The 19879-nt window shown below is 41.7% G+C and overlaps 2 protein-coding genes across 3 annotated transcripts; one reads left to right on the forward strand and one right to left on the reverse strand.

The window, feature by feature from the left end:
* Window positions 1–1133: 1133 nt before the first annotated feature.
* On the forward strand, window positions 1134–12280 carry LOC146059083 (uncharacterized). 2 transcript variants are annotated; one of them, XM_083171206.1, is made up of 5 exons: window positions 1134–1414; window positions 3161–3291; window positions 4972–5037; window positions 6602–6765; window positions 11934–12280. In XM_083171206.1, the coding sequence occupies exons 3-5, from the start codon at window positions 5011–5013 to the stop codon at window positions 12166–12168; spliced, it is 426 nt and encodes a 141-aa protein (XP_083027332.1). In that variant the 5' UTR covers window positions 1134–1414; window positions 3161–3291; window positions 4972–5010; the 3' UTR covers window positions 12169–12280. The 2 variants fall into 2 exon arrangements, with proteins under 2 accessions (XP_083027332.1, XP_083027333.1); XM_083171207.1 differs by lacking the exons at window positions 1134–1414; window positions 3161–3291 and having other exon boundaries at window positions 4903–5037.
* Window positions 12281–16963: 4683 nt separating this feature from the next.
* Window positions 16964–19230, reverse strand: KBTBD7 (kelch repeat and BTB domain containing 7). Its single transcript, XM_083168920.1, has one exon. The coding sequence runs from the start codon at window positions 19097–19099 to the stop codon at window positions 17168–17170; it is 1932 nt and encodes a 643-aa protein (XP_083025046.1). The 5' UTR covers window positions 19100–19230; the 3' UTR covers window positions 16964–17167.
* Window positions 19231–19879: the final 649 nt, after the last annotated feature.

The following is a 19879-nucleotide window of genomic DNA, read 5'->3' on the forward strand; positions in this document are numbered from 1 at the left end:
GATTAAAGCTGCTACTGTGATGTTTAGCAGCAGTTTATCGCCCCCGGGATAGTGACCTTCCCAGGCGGCAGTATTGTAAAGCAATATTGCTTATGTGATTGTGTTTACAAATAAACACACCATACATTTTTTTTAAACACTTAAAAAATCTAAAAGAACCTTTCTGTCCATTACCATACACACACAAACACACACACACATATATACATACATACATACATACATACACACACACACACACACACGCACACAATTCGCAATGGGCTGGCTGGCTTTGATGATTTACCTTCTAATGGCTGGCAGAGTGGCTGGGCAGGGCAACTGACAGTGGCAGGAGGACAGAGAATGATCGCCCCACCGGACAGTCACAGCTCACAGGAGCCCGCAGCTGAGGGACAGTCACGCTCACACAGCGCCGGCCCGGCAGCGTACACATGACCACACAAACCCGCGACCACACCCGGTCACCAGCGGTGGCCTGCAGCCAAAGACTTGCAAGATGATGACATCATCATCTCACGAGCGCTTCTGTCATACTAGGAAGCTCCGCAGCAGCGGCACAGGCTGGGAGAGGCTATGTGGAGGTCTGGAGGCTTTTTTAGATATCCGGATGCTAGGAGACTGGAAAAGCCTCCTGGAGGATTGCCACCAAAAATGGGAGAATCCCGTAAATCCGGGAGTGGTGGCAACTCTACCTGCACTCTGTATCTAAATGGCTAAAGTTAAATTTATACAATTACTTATCACTGTAAAATGTCTACAGTACATACCACACTAAAAAACTACAATCATCCTCCCCAAAATGATTACCTTTTGAAGATTGTAGCAAACCCTTTGAGTGGCAAGTGAATTTGTCAAAATAGGTGTGAAAATTGTCAAGCATTTTTATTCATCTTAATGACCTGTAATGGCTACTTTATAGAGGAAATATAATCTTTGTTTCCACATTTTTTATTTGAATTTATATAACAAATGTGAACAATGCTGTCACTTTTAGCAGATAATTTGCGCATCTCTCACAGTGATGTTGGCACTCAAAGTGTTAAGAAAGCGGTACTCCAGCAAATATCAGGAATGGGTAAAAACTGGAACCAGAACACCTGACAGGCTCCAGTTATCAAACTGTCATTCGGGAGCTTGAAGTGTCCGGCCCGGTGGGTTGCCTGTTTAGGACATACCACATCCCGTGGGGGTGCCTGTCACCACAGAGATGCGGAGGTAGAGATTGTAGCCTACCAGCACGGTCCAAGGATGTAGTAAAAACTGGAACCATACAGGGGGGGCTGTAATCTCTCCCTCCACATCTCACAGGTGACAGTTATTATCTTTGGCACCGCTCGGATGGGAAACCACCCTGGACATGTCACCACCCGGACCGGACACTACAAGCTCCAGAATGGCACAGTTTGATGGAGTATGTATGTTCCGGTTCTGGTTTTTAGTCCCGCAAATATTGGCAATATCAGCTACAATCACCCTCTTAATGACCGCAGTTGCTATCCATTAGGCTTACTGAGTAGACTAATAATGCCAGATTAAGCAAGCTCCAAAAAGTCACTTTTAAATATCATTAGTCCAGAGGTTCCCAAACGCGGTCCTCAAGGCATCCCCAACGGTCCCGGTTTTAGGTATATCGATGGCTCAGCACAGAAGGGTAAATCAGACTGACTGAGTTACTAATTAAGTCACCTGTAGCCAAGCATGTATATACTTAATACCTGGATCGTTGGGTTGCATTGAGGACCGCGTTTGGGAACCTATGCATTAAGGTGCCCACACACTAGTAAGAATTATCTTCAGATCTGGCTGGTTGGAACAAACACATGGTTATGGAGGAGTGAAAGTTTGTCAGTTTTTCAGCATTTCTATGCAAATGGTCAACTGTCATTTGCTCTCATCCATAACCATGTTTTTGTTCCAACCAGCCAGATCTGAAGATAAATCTGTGTGTGTATGGCCACCTTTAGTCTATAGGTTACAACCTCAGATTTTTGGGGGAGAGGGTTCTTTAATACACATTTGGCAGGCCAAGTCTGTATCTGCATGTAAAGTGATAGAATATGCTATAATTTAACTTTTTATTCAATGCTGAAACACTCTGGTACTTGTGTATTATCACGGCGCCCATCGCATATCGGAACACGATTTTTCATTGCATCGCATGCCATACACCCGATGCACAGCGATGCGATTTAAGCCCCCTATACGATTTGAAATTGTATAAGCACCCTAATGGGTGCTTAAAATGTTTAATGCACCCCCAGCATGAACGTGAACCTGAAGCCGCGAGCCCGCGAGGAGTGGCAGTACACGTCCTCCGACCTTTTCATACCCCCACTATCCACGTCGGCGTGGAGTTAATTTGATATAGTGTGGCGAGCGCACGCGTATTACTTTCTGTGTATTCCGCGTCCGCTCGCCACGCTTCGGGCTCGGTGGCTCGCTGCACTATATAAAATCAACTCCACACCGACGTGGATAGTGGGGGTATGAAAAGGTTGGAGGACGCGTAACGCAGCCACTCACCACGCTTCGAGTTAATGTTCATAGTGGGGGTGGCGTGGGGGTCCATTTAACATTGTAAGCCCCCATTAGGATGCTTATACAATTTATAATCGCATTGCATCGCATTGTATGGCATTGTATGCCATATACAATGCCATACAATTTGAAAATTGTATGACATCGGGGACATCGCAGAACATCGCATCGCATGCCTTATGGTCTGCGATGCGATGGGCGCCGTGATAATACACAAGTACCCAGACTCTTATAGGAGGCTGTGTCCTGGCAAGACAGGTTATGTAATTACCTCATAAAATATGGGTCATCAGAAATTGACCTCTTAAGATTTTGGTACATGCAGCATAACTATTTCTATGTTCCACATTCTTAGAATAAGTCATTTGAAATGCATTGGTTTAAAATACGAGCTGGAATGCATTTTAGTTCACTAATTTTAAAGTATTACGGTATTAGTTTTAATGCACGTTATTTAGTTAAAGAAGTCCAGCCACAGCAGACATGGGTTTTTTTTGGGGCGCATATAAATTGAGCTGAAATCTCTAGTTTATTTTGCATTGCATCTAGATCTTCTAGGCCATGATCTCCAGTCATGAGGAACGGTTAGGAATAATTACATTTCTTTAATTTTTAACAGAATGAACGTTAGCTTCTGTTGTAGTTACCACCAGACAACATTCCCTGATAAAGACAGACACATTGTTCCCCTGGGATTCTTTTCTAGAAGAACCCTAGATTTGCTGATTCTTCACTGAATGTGAGGCAGAGGTAAGCATTCATTTTACAACATTTGTTATATCACGTACTGTATATTGTTGCCGAAACAAGATTGTCAATTTATGATAAATTATCTTGCTCAACCAAAATAATTTTTAACATTATAAAGCGGTAACTCTAAAATTCACTTTTGCAGTCACAGGGAGTAGATACAATATAAAACTTGGCACTGGCTTTTTAAGTGTAACAAATTTATACAGGGCATTTTAGCATGTCAGAAATCTTTAGCATTGCTTCTGTGATTCTTCTATTAGTGATATTCATTATGGTAATAACATGCATACAGAATTGTTTATGTTCTTACGTCTTAAGGTTACAACCCGTGGTCTTGTAAAGTTGCATACAAACGGTGCGATTTGAGCTTCTGATTTTGAGTATTCATTGCCGACCAATATTTCCGATTTCATTCTGAATTCCATCCATTTTTGGCCAAGTCTTACTGCTGCAGATTCAGCTCTTTCAAAAAGAATGTGCACTGACGGAAACGGACGCTCATTTTCCAACTTTCTGATTGCAAATTCGATCTATTCAATGCGAAAATGGCTGATATTTCCGAGGATTGGAAATAATCGCCCAGGTTTAAATACTCCCCATAGATAAAATTGGAAGAAAATTAGCACAAATCGCACAGTGTCTGTACAGCTTGCGAAGCTGATTCACGCCCGCCGTGGGATGGGCATCGCAAGCCAATTTTGACTATATTGTATAGTCTAGTGTTTTAGTATAGTCAAAATCGTCCATAGTCAAACTCTCCAGTAAATATAGTCAATATTTTATGGTTCTGGGCTCCGAGAAGTTCAAGGGAAATCATAGCCAAAATTGGCCATAGCCTAAATCTCGCAGTGTATATGCACCTTCACAAATATGCAGATTTTATAGACAAAGAACTTGTTACATATACTGGTCATACACTAGAACCACCTGCTTGTGATTATGATTGGGTCACGATTATCCCTGGAACTCTCCGGCAGCCCTGGACTCACAAGTTGGGGCATTTTTGATACATGATGTGCGATCCAGCTGCCGCATGCGATCGATTGTCTCACAGTGGAGTGGGAGTGTCCAAGAAACTGCCAGTCAAATGAGGCTGGTTGTATGAGCCATCGAACTAACGATCATATGCGTGAAAACAACTCACCGTCTGCACCTATTCACGACTGATCAGACGTGCAGCGAGGCTCGACTGAGGGACCGCACATCGAACAGATATACCCCACGATGTGCACACAAACGATTGCACGTCTCTTCAAAATCGTGCACCCATTTTGACCAGCTTTAGAGTAACACAGGGTAATGCAGCTGCATTAAATATGAAGGCTTGTAGGATGCATCTCTCTCTCTCTAAAATAAATTCTTTCATTCACTGAATAATGATTAATGGTAGTCCAAAATGTAGGAGATTCTTTGGAATTACTGTACCTTTTCCTATAGAGAAGAACAATTAGGTAATGGCACAGTAGCCACACCGATATTACAGAACAGCATAAAAGTCATGGATATACAAGAATCATTTTTCTTACCTTAAACAGGATCAGTCAAAACAAATATCATAAAATGAAGAGTCATTGCAGGAAGCCAGAGAAATGTACACACATGAATGCATTTTATGGACTGGAAAACGGCAATAATTAAATAAAACCTGCAATTTCATTTTAATTATTTTTGTTTTAGATTTAGGTTTACATTGGCAGATGTCACAGCAATAACCCTATGAAGATGCCAAATAAAGCACAAGAGGTAAGCAATACTTTTGCAATACGGTAACTTTTATATATGTTTTAGCATATCCTGAGAATAACCACATTTCAGAGCAGCTATTTACTAATCATGCAAGCTACAAAGGGCCAGAATCAGTGCTATATGTAAATCTCCAAAGTTGAATTATTTGCACATGTGCAGGAGCCACACCGCATGTCTACAGATCAAGTCCTGCATGATTGACATGCTGCTGGCATTTGGGGGCGTTATAGGGAGCATTCTAGGATATTGGGGCAGGTTTTTCCACTCCTGCATATCTTATACATCTTTGTTTCACTCTATCCCTCCATGTCTCATACCATCTCTCCATCTCTGCATGTCCCTTATTCTCTTTCCATCACAGCATGTCTCAAACTATTTCACCAGGTGAGAGTGTGGCACTGAACTGGGTGAATTATGTTCCATAATGTGAACTATAAAGCTGGCCATACATTTGCAGATTTATTGTCAGATCTGGCCGGCTAGAACAAAAACCTGGTAATGGATCAGAGCAAATGATTGTTGACCATTTGCTTCGAAATGCTGGAAAACTGAGAGTGTAAATTTAGATATTACCAGGTTTTTGTTCCAACCAGCTAGATCTGACAATAAATCTGTTGATGTATGGCCGTCCAGCTTAAGTGTAATATAGTTAAATGATACCTAACCCTCAAAGCCCACCATCTGGAGCCCCACCCACATTATCTACAGTCCCTCCCACCTCTGCCCAACCCTTGTCCCTGGCCTGATAATCTCTGACAATTATTTAAATGAGTAGTGAGGAAGTGCTGCCTTACTGGTAATATTTGTAAAAAGTGGTGAGTGGTAAGAATGGGAAGTAAAGAAAATTAAAATCTGTTTGTGAAAAAATACTAAAGACATGGAAATGTGGGTAAAAATTTGCATGTATTTATTAATAAATTGATAATACAATGTTGAAGGGGTAGGTGCCCACAATGTTCTTTATACTGTGTGGGCTCTATGTTGGATGCCTTATGCGGTTTAAATGGTGTTTCAATACACCTATATGGGGTCCCCAATGCTGGGAATTTTCCGAAACAAGTGTCACTATGGGAGATTCCCAAATGGGGTTGAGGGTCTGTACTAGACGTCTTTAAGCTTCAGTAGGTCCTATTTTTTCTCCCGTAGTGATTGGTTGATGAAATTTTAGTGGTGAGAATCTGCCCATCGGGACGCTGCAAGCAGAACTCTAGTGACAGTTGAACCACAGACATATAAAAGAGGCAGTCCAATGAGAGGACATGGGTTCATGTAGTAACAGATTTCATTTTCTTTACCTCCCATTCTTACCACTCACCACTTTTACAAACATTACCGGCAAGGCAGCACTTCCTCACTACTCATTTAAATAATTATCATCGAAAAGGGTTTGGGATACCCTTAATAGTAAAGCAGCACCTGCCACCAAATATATACATACACGGTGAGCGCATTGTACATCATCAACTCTACTAATAATTTCTGATGGCACATATTGCACATATATACAAATCATGAAAATAAAATGTTAGCGCTTAACATAATTTTACTTTATACACATCAGGATGCAGTGATTAATCTGAAGTCTGTAAAAGAGCTGGGAAACCAACTGGGGTTTGAGTGGACTATAGTAGCACAAGAACTTGGATTCAGCCGACCAGAGATCAGACAATTCCAAACAGCTTCAGTGGAAAAGAAGATTCAGGCGCAGAAAATGTTGGAATGTTGGTAAATACCATGGCAACGCTTATCAGTGTGGTTCAACTTGAGAGAAGAAGAGCAGTCTGTGAGAATAGATAAGAAACTCAGGGTGTCAATCTCCCATAGCAAACATTGCATGAAGTCAAACATCACTAATAATACATATAACTATATGTAATAATACATGCGACTACAGAGATCAGACAGGTTTACGGTCTGTCATTTAATATTCGGTACACGCCTACTCAGTGTGCCGATTGGCCTGATAATTGAATGCTTACGACGAGGTGCATACTGATTAGCTAATTGCTCTGTATATGTGATCCAGAGTGATCTGCACAATGTGTATCAGGCTTGGCTGAGGTTGCACAGTGACATAAAATGCTGCAATTAGAGATAGAATTAGTTTCGGGTTTTGCTGCAATTAGTTAAACTAGGTGTATGTTGTAATTAGGGTTCACTTAAAGTTATGATGTGAATAAGGTTAGATTAAGGTCAGGATTATGCTTTTATTAGGGTTAAATTAGGGTTAGGTTTTCATGTTTACCCTACTGCCACTATTGTAACTGTTGTGATCTAGCATTGTCAACGTTATGTCATTGTTGATATTGCGAATGTTAACTTTCTGAACATCTCAACATTCTAATATGTCAACATTCGGCCCATAAATATGATCTTTTTGAAGGGGGATATTTTATTAGCCACTGTGACTTTCCACAGCCGATGGATTCCTCCGTGGCTATCCTATTGGCCCAGGAGCCAGCATCTATCGAGCATTATGAGCGTGCCTCAAACAGAGACAAGATTACAGGAATCAGTGATGTCCTGGTGAAACATTTGTTTAAAGTCAAATCTGCAGAAAATAATAAAGCACGTGGATTGGCGAGAATTGTCGAAAAGTGCTGATATTTTTCTGCCGGTCTGAAATATCGGCACAGATGAAAGATTGAGGTAGAAATCCACCACCAAGTACTGGAAAGCCTTGTTATCTTATGTGAAATTGAGAAAATATATCTTCAGTATAATCTGCCACACAAAGCTACTTTCATGAATATAAATATAGAAATCTTTGTTAGTGAAACCACTTGTGCTCCATATATATATATATATATCTATCACAGAGGTAAGCCCTGTCATCCCCCCCCCCCCCCCATTTACAGGGCATGATGCCTTCTTATACACCGCTTGGTCACAACAATAGCTGTGCAAGATATGTACACTTTCACAAAGTATTTCTAGAATTCAAGCGCAACAAGAAGTTGTGCAGCTAAGGTATCACCAAAATTAGTGTTTGTCAATCACCAACAGTAAACAAATGTGCAAAAAAAAGATATTAATGACACCACTCAGCGCTACTTCCAAGATGCAATCAAACATTTAGAGATAGAATGCAATACATAACTTTTGATTTGAACAAGTGATTTGCCACTTCATAAGTCCCGAATGAAGATGGTATCTTTCTAATTCTGTAAGAGATACTCTCCAAAAAACCACAATGAGGGTTTTTTTGGAGATAAAGAAACAACAAAGAATTGGTGCAATACGTTTAGGACAAATGGAAGTGATTTTTATTCAAAGATATGCACTCACAAGGCATGCGATAGGTAAATGGCATGTATATGGTCCCATATGGCAAAAACAGCTGGGCTAGTTTTCAAGCTGCAACTATTCCATGGGAATAACAGTATTTCTGTGAATACAAAGATCTCCAAGGCATCCACATCAGTTGTAGTAGGATGTGTTGGAGACCAGAAAACAGAAAACAAATTGGTGCAATACTTTCTTAAACAGTGACAGATAGTTATTGTGGTAATACACTCACAAAGAAAGCATGATATAAAAGCATGTAACAAATCCACCAGGCAAAAACTGCTAGGCCAGTCCCGAACAGGATCTCTCACCCCTGATGTTTCCAGGGAGGTAAATGGATTCCAAGTGCCGGCTCAAGGGTCCACTAACCAGTATCAGGAAGGGCTGTGCAGTAGGTCCATGGTGGTCACAACACACACTTAACGCGTTTCGGACTCTAAGTCCTTCGTCAGAAGTGTGTGTAAAGAACTGGATGGCACATTTATACCCCCATCAATCCACTCCAATATCCGGTATTGCGCTGTCCGGCCAAGCACAGTGTGTGCAGTCACGGACGCGCTAGTCTCTAGATGCCGGACATGCGTCACTCTGCATTTCCGGAAGTTACGTCTGCGTTCCACCGCAGACGCGACTCACCAGGAAGTTAATTTCCTATGGTATTCTCATTGGGCAATCCTATCAAAGTTACACCAAGTCCCGGATTGATATAGTAGTCCACTTTAAGGGGGTATTTCTAGTTACAAATGTGCAAAATAAGCAGAATAAATTAACAATAAGTACACAATTAATTGAATGATTAAAAACATGAATAAAAACGTAAAAAAGCGAAGAGCTCCAGTAAATGAATAATTTAAGTTAAAAAGCATTTAAGCTCAAAATCATTATTAAGGCCATTAGGGATCAAAGATTTGAGCTTGTAAATCCATCTAATTTCTGCCTGGGATAACCGTTTTTCAAGATCTCTGCTTCTAACTTTTGGCAGTATCTGTTGAATCCCGGCAAAGTTGATGATGGCACACTCATTTTTATTATGGACAGTCTTAAAGTGTGCCGACACAGAATGCGTGTCGACACCTTTCCTGATGTTATAAATGTGTTCTGCCCATCTAGTTTTTACATTCCTAGTAGTTTTCCCTATATATACTAAATGGCAAGAACACTCAAGATAATAAACAACATTTCTCGAGTTACAAGTTAAAAATTCATTAATCGGGTAGGTGATTCCATTTACAGTAAATTTAGTCATTTTACTGGAGGAGCTCTTCAGTGTCTTACAAATCAAACATGCCCCACAGCGGTGAAAACCCTTTGTACGAATACTTTGTCGAATTTCTGGTTCCACACTGCTATGTACAAGTTTATCCTTAAGGGATGGGGCCTTTTTGTATATAAAAGAAGGATAAGAAGGTATAACAACAGATAAAATGGGGTCTTGCAATAAAATCTTCCAATTAGACTTAAAAACTTTTTCAATGTCTTTGAAATTGGAGCTGAAGCGAGAAATAAATGCCCACTGTGCTTTGTCATTCGATGTTTTTTTATCTTTTACTTTCAGGAGTTTGCTTCTGTCTATTGTATCAATGCGATTCCTTGCCTTTTCCAAATTTTCTCGTTTATAGCCCTTAGTTTTAAATCTACCAGATACCTCATCTATCTGATCCTCACAGACATGGGCATTACTACAGTTTCTTTTGATCCGGGTAAATTGGCTGAAGGGTATCCCCTCCAACCAATTATTGTGGTGCATACTGGTACGTTCAATAAAACTATTTGAGTCGGTCTCCTTTCTGAAAGTTTTTGTTTCCAGACATCCATCATTGACATAAATAAGAAGATCTAAAAAGGAAATTTCTGTCTGGCTTTTAGAAAAAGTCAATTTAATTGACATGTCATTTAAATTCAATTGGTCACAGAAAGTGTCCAGTGCATCAGAGTCATGATCCCAGAAAAATAAAATATCGTCAATGAACCTTTGCCAGGATACCAGGCCCGCCACCAGCACGCCCCCCTGCCAAATATGATGTTCTTCCCAGTAGGCCATAAATAGGTTGGCGTAACTGGGGGCGAACCTGGTCGGAACCGCCATGGGTACCAGGTTCGCCCATGCCATTTAGTATATATAGGGAAAACTACTAGAAATGTAAAAACTAGATGGGCAGAACACATTTATAACATCAGGAAAGGTGTCGACACGCATTCTGTGTCGGCACACTTTAAGACTGTCCATAATAAAAATGAGTGTGCCATCATCAACTTTGCCGGGATTCAACAGATACTGCCAAAAGTTAGAAGCAGAGATCTTGAAAAACGGTTATCCCAGGCAGAAATGAGATGGATTTACAAGCTCAAATCTTTGATCCCTAATGGCCTTAATAATGATTTTGAGCTTAAATGCTTTTTAACTTAAATTATTCATTTACTGGAGCTCTTCGCTTTTTTACGCTTTTATTCATGTTTTTAATCATTCAATTAATTGTGTACTTATTGTTAATTTATTCTGCTTATTTTGCACATTTGTAACTAGAGATACCCCCTTAAAGTGGACTACTATATCAATCCGGGACTTGGTGTAACTTTGATAGGATTGCCCAATGAGAATACCATAGGAAATGAACTTCCTGGTGAGTCGCGTCTGCGGTGGAACGCAGACGTAACTTCCGGAAATGCAGTGACGCATGTCCGGCATCTAGAGACTAGCGCGTCCGTGACTGCACACACTGTGCTTGGCCGGACGGCGCAATACCGGATATTGGAGTGGATTGATGGGGGTATAAATATGTGCCATCCAGTTCTTTACACACACTTCTGACGAAGGACTTAGAGTCCGAAACGCGTTAAGTGTGTGTTGTGACCACCGTGGACCTACTGCACAGCCCTTCCTGATACTGGTTAGTGGACCCTTGAGCCGGCACTTGGAATCCATTTACCTCCCTGGAAACATCGTGGGTGAGAGATCCTGTTCGGGACTGGCCTAGCAGTTTTTGCCTGGTGGATTTGTTACATGCTTTTATATCATGCTTTCTTTGTGAGTGTATTACCACAATAAATATCTGTCACTGTTTAAGAAAGCACCAATTTGTTTTCTGTTTTCTGGTCTCCAACACATCCTACTACAACTGATGTGGATGCCTTGGAGATCTTTGTATTCACAGAAATACTGTTATTCCCATGGAATAGTTGCAGCTTGAAAACTAGCCCAGCAGTTTTTGCCATATGGGACCATATACATTCCATTTACCTATCGCATGCCTTGTGAGTGCATATCTTTGAATAAAAATCACTTCTATTTGTCCTAAACATATTGCACACCAATTCTTTGTTGTTTCTTTATCTCCAAAAAAACCCTCATTGTGGTTTTTGGAGAGTATCTCTTACAGAATTAGAAAGATACCATCTTCATTCGGGACTTATGAAGTGGCAAATCACTTGTTCAAATCAAAAGTTATGTATTGCATTCTATCTCTAAATGTTTGATTGCATCTTGGAAGTAGCGCTTAGTGGTGTCATTAATATCTTTTTTTGTGCAAGATATGTGTTTTTGCTGAATTTCTGAACCCTTTGAATAAAGCCTATACAAACTGCCACACCATGTCCTGTGTCTGCAGGTATGAGAAAGCTTGGAATGATCTGAACAAGACCAAGATTCTCCAGAATGCACTGGAACGTGCAGGCAGAAAGGACCTGGCTGACAAACTTCGCTGTCTACATTGGGGACATCAAAAATTAAGTAGCAGGGTAGAGCTTCCTTCTGCGTTCCCTTTCCTGATCACTGTGCATAAAACCATTAATAACAAAGAAGGCCTAAAGAAAATAAACCAGCTCAGTCGCAAATATATATAATCTTCCCTTTTTCAGTGTTTGGAAGACTATCCCCTATATATAATAGTTACTCACTTTATTGTAACAAAAGAACAATTATTTTGGAATATATACACAATGCCGACATATTTGATTTCACATGCATTGGACATGTTCTGTGTTTTTGCGGTTATGTATTGTAACCCATTAATGTGTATACTTAATAGAGGTTTTCTTTCATTAAATATTGTATTGTATGTAGACTTAAGGTTTTGTTTGCAGAAGTCACAGCATTATACCTGTAAGGATATGTGTACATTGACATCCCCGTTTCACTTATGATAAGCACTCAAACATCAGAAAGTATTAGTGGGAAGGTTTTTCTTTAAATAAACCCACTCACAGCCTTTCTTACACAAATATCCCCTAATCCCTGACCAAAGTGTTGTCTAATTCCCTTCTGTTTTCTACAAGTAAAGAGAACCTGTGTATACAGAAACAGCATGCTCTATACACAAATGTTGGGTCCCTTCTGAAGAGAGATTAAACATTGTGGAGGAAAGTTACCCTCACACCCCTTTACCAGGGAGGGGATTTGTGCCAGACAGACAGAGCCCAGGAATGAGGTTCTTATAGATTGCCACCTATGAGTGCCAACGCTGCTGCGAGAGATGTGCAAAATATCCACTAAAAATGACAGGAACCAAGTCGAGGAATAGGAATCACTTCAGTTATTGCTGGGAAATGATCTGAAGTCAATTAATTTAAGTTTTGTTAAACATTGTGCTGTGAGTGACGCTGGCATTTTTAGCGGATATAATGCACATCTCACAAAAACATTGGCATTCAAAGGGTTAAACAGATTTCCTAGTACCCCCATAACTTAAACTAGGCATGTCCAAACTATGTCTCTCCAGCTGTTGTGAAATTACAAGTCCCATCATGCCTTGCCACAGTTATGCTCTTAGGGAATGCTAAAATTATGGCAAGGCATGCTGGGATGTGTAGTTTAACAACAGCTGGAGGGCCATAGTTTGGACATGCTTGATTAAACATTGCACCATAGCTTGGGTAAATAATATTAAGCATTTATACTTTTTTCTTTAAATAACCTATTTTAAAGTTGTGTATCCTTTTTAAAAAATATTACACTTAAACTTGGATAATACTGAACTCACTGTTTCCTCCCTTCAGGATCCCCACACCATTCTTCTTACTTTCTGTCTATGTTGACATCTTCTCCTCTGTCTCCCAACTGCGCTGCTCCTATATCAGATTTGATTCTGTCCTCTCCTCTCCATATGCAGACCATCAGCTGCTCAAGCCTTTTATGCTAGATGCCATAACAACCTTTATCCCTGCTCTTATCTCCTGATTCAGCTAATGTAGCCTTATGCTTTCTGGTATCCCTCTATGCCATCTCTCCAACCTAAAGCTGGTCATACATCAGAGCGACCACAATCCGAGTCACGATTTCCCTTGAACTCCCGGCAGCTTCCCAGGAACATGATAGATGTGTGTCATTTCACATAAGATCTATCTTAATATCTGCAACTTCCAGCATACTCGTCCTTCAGCTCATGTTTGCAGTACATAAGATCATACGGTCCATCAGCAGTACAGCGCATCGGATCGTAATCATACGAAAACACCTCACGATGTGCACAAAAACACATACAATACATCGTTGACGAAGACCAAATTGTGACAGCTAGATGACGGTCATATCAATTTCCAAATTGGATTTTACCAGTATGCAGTGGTCAGTGTTAGGGCTCCGAATTGGTACATGGGCAAGGCTGAAAGTAACTGGAATGAATGAAAGCAGTCAGTAATCCAACATAGTAGCACCCATGCAGTGCAGAAGCCAGGAATTGACACTAAATCACCAGCAGGTAACCAGCTCAATAGGTTTAGATTCACTATAGTGGCTAACAGAAGCAACCCAGCAGGTTAAGGGACACTGCCAGGTGTGATAAGATGGAGTCACAGTCCATTGCATGACCGATCTCTGCCAAAGCAGCGCTACTGTAGCACATATTGTTGAAACAAATGATGCTAGCTAGGTGTCAGAACGCACAGTGCTTTACGGCTTGGTCAGAGTATCTATGCAGACCCTTTCTGATGGAAAGGCCTTCAATGGGCACATGAGTATCCGAGCATGACCACGGAGCAACGGTAGACAGCGTTTTGTTGAATTGGGGGAAAATATGGCAACCAGATGCGTTATGGGAAGAAGGCAATGTTCTACTGGGAAAACTTAGGCCCTGGTATTCATGTGTATATTACCGATACGCGCGCGCACACACACACAGAGTATATATAAATAGGACTATAGATTCTTATGGAATTGGGTGTAAGTGCCACAAATTATCTGCACAGTCATCCAAACATTGTATAGCCTGCAGGGTGCACTACATTGGACCTTGCTGAGGTCCAGATATAATATATATACCATAGGAAGGACACTCACCAATTCATATAAGTTAATGGACTTATTAAGAGGTAGCAGCATTTTTCAAATCTGCATAGCGATGGTTAGCACTAAGGGACGCAGAATCTCCAAGTAATTCCTGATACATGTGTTTCTGGGTGATGACTGGCTGTCGCCATCAGTCGTGTCAGGGGCACCACAATGTAATGGAAGCAACTTTTGTGAAACATCCGATTTTTCCGCAAAAGTCTGACATTTTACAAATTCGGGCAATGTAATAGCATCAGTGTTCATTAAGTCCGATGCTTTCAGCTCCAAATTAGAGCGGTCGGTAAAAATTCAAATCCAGTTGTTTTGCCCATGTTAAACATAAAACTCATGTAAAGGGAGCAGAGAAAGTCAGACATAATTAAAAAACAGCTCTATAAAGTCAGCCATAATTAGAGCGGTTTTTTGGGGGATAAAACTGTATTTGCCAATTATATAAATCAGTTACAGGTACACAATTACAGGAAATTTGTAACAAATCATCATTTTTTTTTATTATTCCTAACCATGATCTCTCAAAATAGCTCACGTACATGTAATTTTTGCACTTTTATGTCAAATGCATCTTATTCACAAGTGCTAATTAAAATGATATGCAGAATGCCTATTTTATGTACGTACTTGCGACTATCTTCCCAACACGAAGATCAGCTGGTATGCACATACAAGGATATGCAGCATGCCTATATTCCATGTGTAATTTCAACTGTATCTGCATATGGGAAAATATTTTTTTCAAAAAACCTTTGTACTCCCGAATGTTTCTCACCGCTAATGGAATTACGCCCCCCTCTACAGTATGCCTGGCAGGTATATACATCCTTGGGGGAAATTGAATTTGTTAACATTGTAATTGTTAAGAATTTGCCAAATAGGGGTGTTTTCAATCTCCCGCCACTATTCCCGGCAGAGGAAATAGCAGCGGGGCACTATTCAATGCCGTCTTTCTACAGCATTGAACAGGGATCTCGGCAGAACGGGCCCTACTTTAGAAGCAGTTGGGTCCATGCTGCCAAGAACGGCCATGGATTGTCGAGCTCCCGGCCACAGCTCGACGATCGTCGGCCGTATCTCGTGGCCAAGGACCCATTTTGGCATTCGGCAGGCGGGATATTGAATCCCGTCTGCGGATTCCCAGTCGAGCTGGGCGAGAACAGGACAAGGTCATGGCTGTCAGGCAGTGGTGTCCCGGGAACATCCCCCTAGATCCCTGAATACTTTTTATACTTTTCTATCAAGTCTCAAAGAGTCCTAGCAAATTGGATTTAGTCCATTTGGCAAAAAAGGACTACAGTAACCAGAACTGAAGCAGGTCAGACAACAGAAAAGACATTATCCCCACACCATAATTTTTATTCTGAACACACTGTAAAAAAGCATTGAGCTTTGCATGTACTGCGTGTTTTCTAGATGCAATAAAGCTTTCCGTTATGCACATATACTTTCCTACAGCTACCATAGCCATGGTTGAACAAATCCCAGGAGCCATCTTGCAAGTTTACCAAACATAGTTAACAGTGGCATAGGACAAATTCGCTATGCCTTGTAGTGACGTTTTGGAATGGGGAGGCCAAACAAAAATCTACCCCCCTGGAAACTGCAACAGTGCTCTTTCTTATGTTCTAAAACAAAATATGCAAATGTAGCTTTAAATTGGCATACCTGAGCAGAGTATGGGCCTGTAAATACAAAACTACCAAAATGGCGGTATTTATGCCACTGGCTGATAATTTCTATTAATGCCAATGGATGCACATCCACCCTTCCCTTCTGTAAACAATCCTAGGTATTATTCCCATATTTTCACTACTGATCTTAGCTTTCATTAAGTTGCAAGGACACATTTGTCATCAGGCATTTTGATGAAAGTGCCAAATAATTTCAAATTAACAAAAATCAGACTATGAACATGCCCAATAAAAAAATAAGTGTTTCCCAACTCCAGTCCTCAGGGGCCCCTAACAGTGCTTTTTTCCAGATCTTCAAGTGGGTGCGCAGTTGGTACCATTACTAATTGACGCATTTTAAAAGATCCAATGGTGGTGGGTAATTATTTCACGTGATACTGGGGACCGGAGTTCAACACCCTAAAATACAACACTGTTCATCTAGAAGGAAGAAAAAAAAAAAGGGACCGACATGGACCCTTTATAAACAATGCGAACAAATTCTAATGAAAGTGGAAATTTTCTCATTTCACAAAAGAAAATCTTTTCAAGGAAAAAACAAACAAAAATACCAGAGTATTACAATAGTCACTAATACAAAAAAAAAAACTTTAGTGAGATTCTTATCCTAAAAAATAATTACTGTAACAATATAGCTCTAAACAAGAAAAAAACAAAATAACAATAGTAACAGTTCAGCCTCAGGTTTATGCACTGTGAACCAAATGAAATAATGTCAACATGTATGGGGAGTACAGTCGCGGTTAAGGGAACAATATGTCAGCTACAGCAGCATGTAATTTTTGAGAGGCAAACCTTTTAACCCATAGACCAGTAGAAGAGTCTAAATAAGCTACAACAACTAAATGTTTCTGTGAGAAAGACCTGGACGTCACAAAGAGCCTTCTAGATATATCCGTGGCCTTGCCACTGACACTCTTGGCCAATCATCATCTGAAAAAGAGCTAAGGCTGTCTGATTCAGAGTCCAGCTCGCTAAAGCCATCCATCCAATCAGTACTTGATTCACTGCGTACATCCTCCTCCTCTGTGATAAAACTTTGCCCTGGCTCTAAGCAAGACGGATACACACGAGCGGATAGACAGATGGAGCCACAGTCATAATGCAGAAGACCCAACATGGTGCCAATATTTATCCAATTGTCATTAGTTACATCATACTCATGAACAGTCACACGGTTCTTCTTCCATTGTACTGTAGTGCAGGTGATAAGCAGGAGTTTGGAACCATGTCTTACGATCTGGTAGTTGTTGGTATTGCCTTCAGTGGGTATTGGACTGATCCGCCGCCATTCTCCTCTGGCTGGATTGTAGACCTTCACAGTAGGAACGTCACATATACAGTAAATTTCATCATTGTAGACACAGGCTTCCTGGAAATCACATCGTTTTAAGGAGGCACAATTTAGCCACTGGTTACAGGCAGGGTCATAGCACAGCATCCTTTTGTTACTGATAGCATACAAGTGGTCATTAACGGTCACCAGTTCAAATGAGTAGAAGGAGTGAGGTAGGGGAGCAACCAGTGTCCACTGGTTTCTTTGCACACTATAGCACTCCACTTCTTTGATTTTGGCACATGTAGAAGGATCACGCCCACCAACGATATATACATAACCATTAAGGTAAGCCACATCCATACCTTCTCTGCACAGCAGTCTTTCAGCTAAGAGCTGCCAACTGTTCTGAACAGGACTATAAACCCATAGCTGTTTCATAGGTTGGGTAGCCAAGTACAAGTCATTCTCTGGGGAGACACATATAGCAGAGGAAGTCACAGCTTTTCCATGGGCCAAGTTAGTGAGCGGAGAAGGCATTGTGTAAATATCCCCAGAATAAGGGTCATAGCACAGAAAGGGCTCTTTTCTGTTGCCAAAGAAAATGACCATCTCCTTGGCAAGCATGCCTATTCTGCGCAGTGGACTACTTTCCTGACAAGGTAGCATGGTTAAAGCAGATTTACCATCTTTTTCCTGCAGCACCGCATCCAAGTACGACAAACAATGCTTTCGAACAAATGGCTTTGATCTGAGACCGTCAAGATAAATACGGTCTTTATCAGTAAAGTGCTGCCAGCGGACACAATTCAAAATTTCATGACAGGCATCAGACTTCTCCTTTGGATTTGCTTCCAGCCAGCGCAAAGCAGCATTGCACACTAGCCTCTCACTGCCAACATCCAGATTGTCCATAGTCAGTACTTCTTTCAGCTGTGCCAAATTCAGATCACAAAACTCATCTCCAACAGCTAACTGCTCGAAATGGCGTGCCATGAAGGCGAGAGAGCGGGACCGAAGTTCAGGGTGGTCGAAGGCATCAGCGAATCGCAGGATGCTGGCACAGTTGTTAAGGTCAAGGCGGCGAGCAAGGTGGCCAGCGCAGGCCTGGCGTACGTACTCCAGCTGCAGCATATCGGCAGCAGCATAGAGGCGCTGCACATTGGCCTCTGTCACAGTCACCCTTCCTGTGTAGCAGTAATCTATAATGAGGGCCATGGACTCTGGGTTCATGTCGTGCAGGGTGACCTGCTGCTGTTTGCTCTCATACAGACCCCCGGTGAACATGCTCTTGAAGTAAGGGCAGGCAGCGGACAAGATGTTGCGGTTGCAGCTGAAGCTCCTGCTGCCCTCCGGGTCACCACCGCCCGGCTCCTCGGGGCCCCCACCCAGCACACGGATGGTGACATCGCACAGCAGGTGCGAGTCGTAGAAAGACTTGAGCTGCGCCAGGAGGGCTGTTGCGTGCCCCGGGTCCTCCAGCAGCTCGGGCCCTGAGAAGAAGCTGGACACCCCGTAACCAGACATGATGGTGGGGAAGCTGCACTACACTCCGCGTTACTGAGAAATGTGTCTCACGGCGGCAGCAACTATCAACACCGGCCTGAGAGCGACAACTTCCTTACCGGAACCTGCGTCAGGACGTCGCCGTGCTCGTCACATGCGCTGCTCGCTGTACGTGGTCGTGACAGGAGGAGACGCATGGAGCCATGTTGCGAGCGCCGCCACGGTCACATGAGCCAAATGCGATATATACGTTTTGTTCAGATGGGCAAAACGGGTCACTAAGGAGAACTGTGACCCAACAGCTCCCGTAGTGAAAAGATCCGTATCTCTGGCGGGACGACGGTTCACTTTGAAAGAAGGAGTAATTTGAGAATAGTGAAGCATAATTTGTTTTACAATCATTTATTGCCATATTTTTTTTTTTTTTAATCAGTGAGCTGAACAAATAAGACCATACATAACCGAGTAAAACACTGATCGATGGCTGGGTGCAGAATCGCCATCGATGGCGTCTGCACTGGTGGCCATCCCTAGCAGCAACCTTGTTATTCTTTCTTTTACTTGCAGTAGCAGCACTGAACTCAGTCTCCAGAGTTAGTACATCTCAGCTGCCACAGGTGGCAGTTCTGAGATCAGACAAATGCATTTCAATGTAAAACGAAACTGAAAGTAAAAGAACAACGGTTCACCTTTTTGGGATTGGCGGCTCCCTCAGCCTTTTATGGGATCCGTTCAAATGACCTGCTTCGTTCGCGAACGACCCATCTCTAATTTTGTTCATGGGCTCCTGCCAGTGCCTGC

The sequence above is a fragment of the Crinia signifera genome, chromosome 2, assembly GCF_055691185.1.
Source record: "Crinia signifera chromosome 2, ASM5569118v1, whole genome shotgun sequence".
Lineage (NCBI taxonomy): Eukaryota > Metazoa > Chordata > Amphibia > Anura > Myobatrachidae > Crinia > Crinia signifera.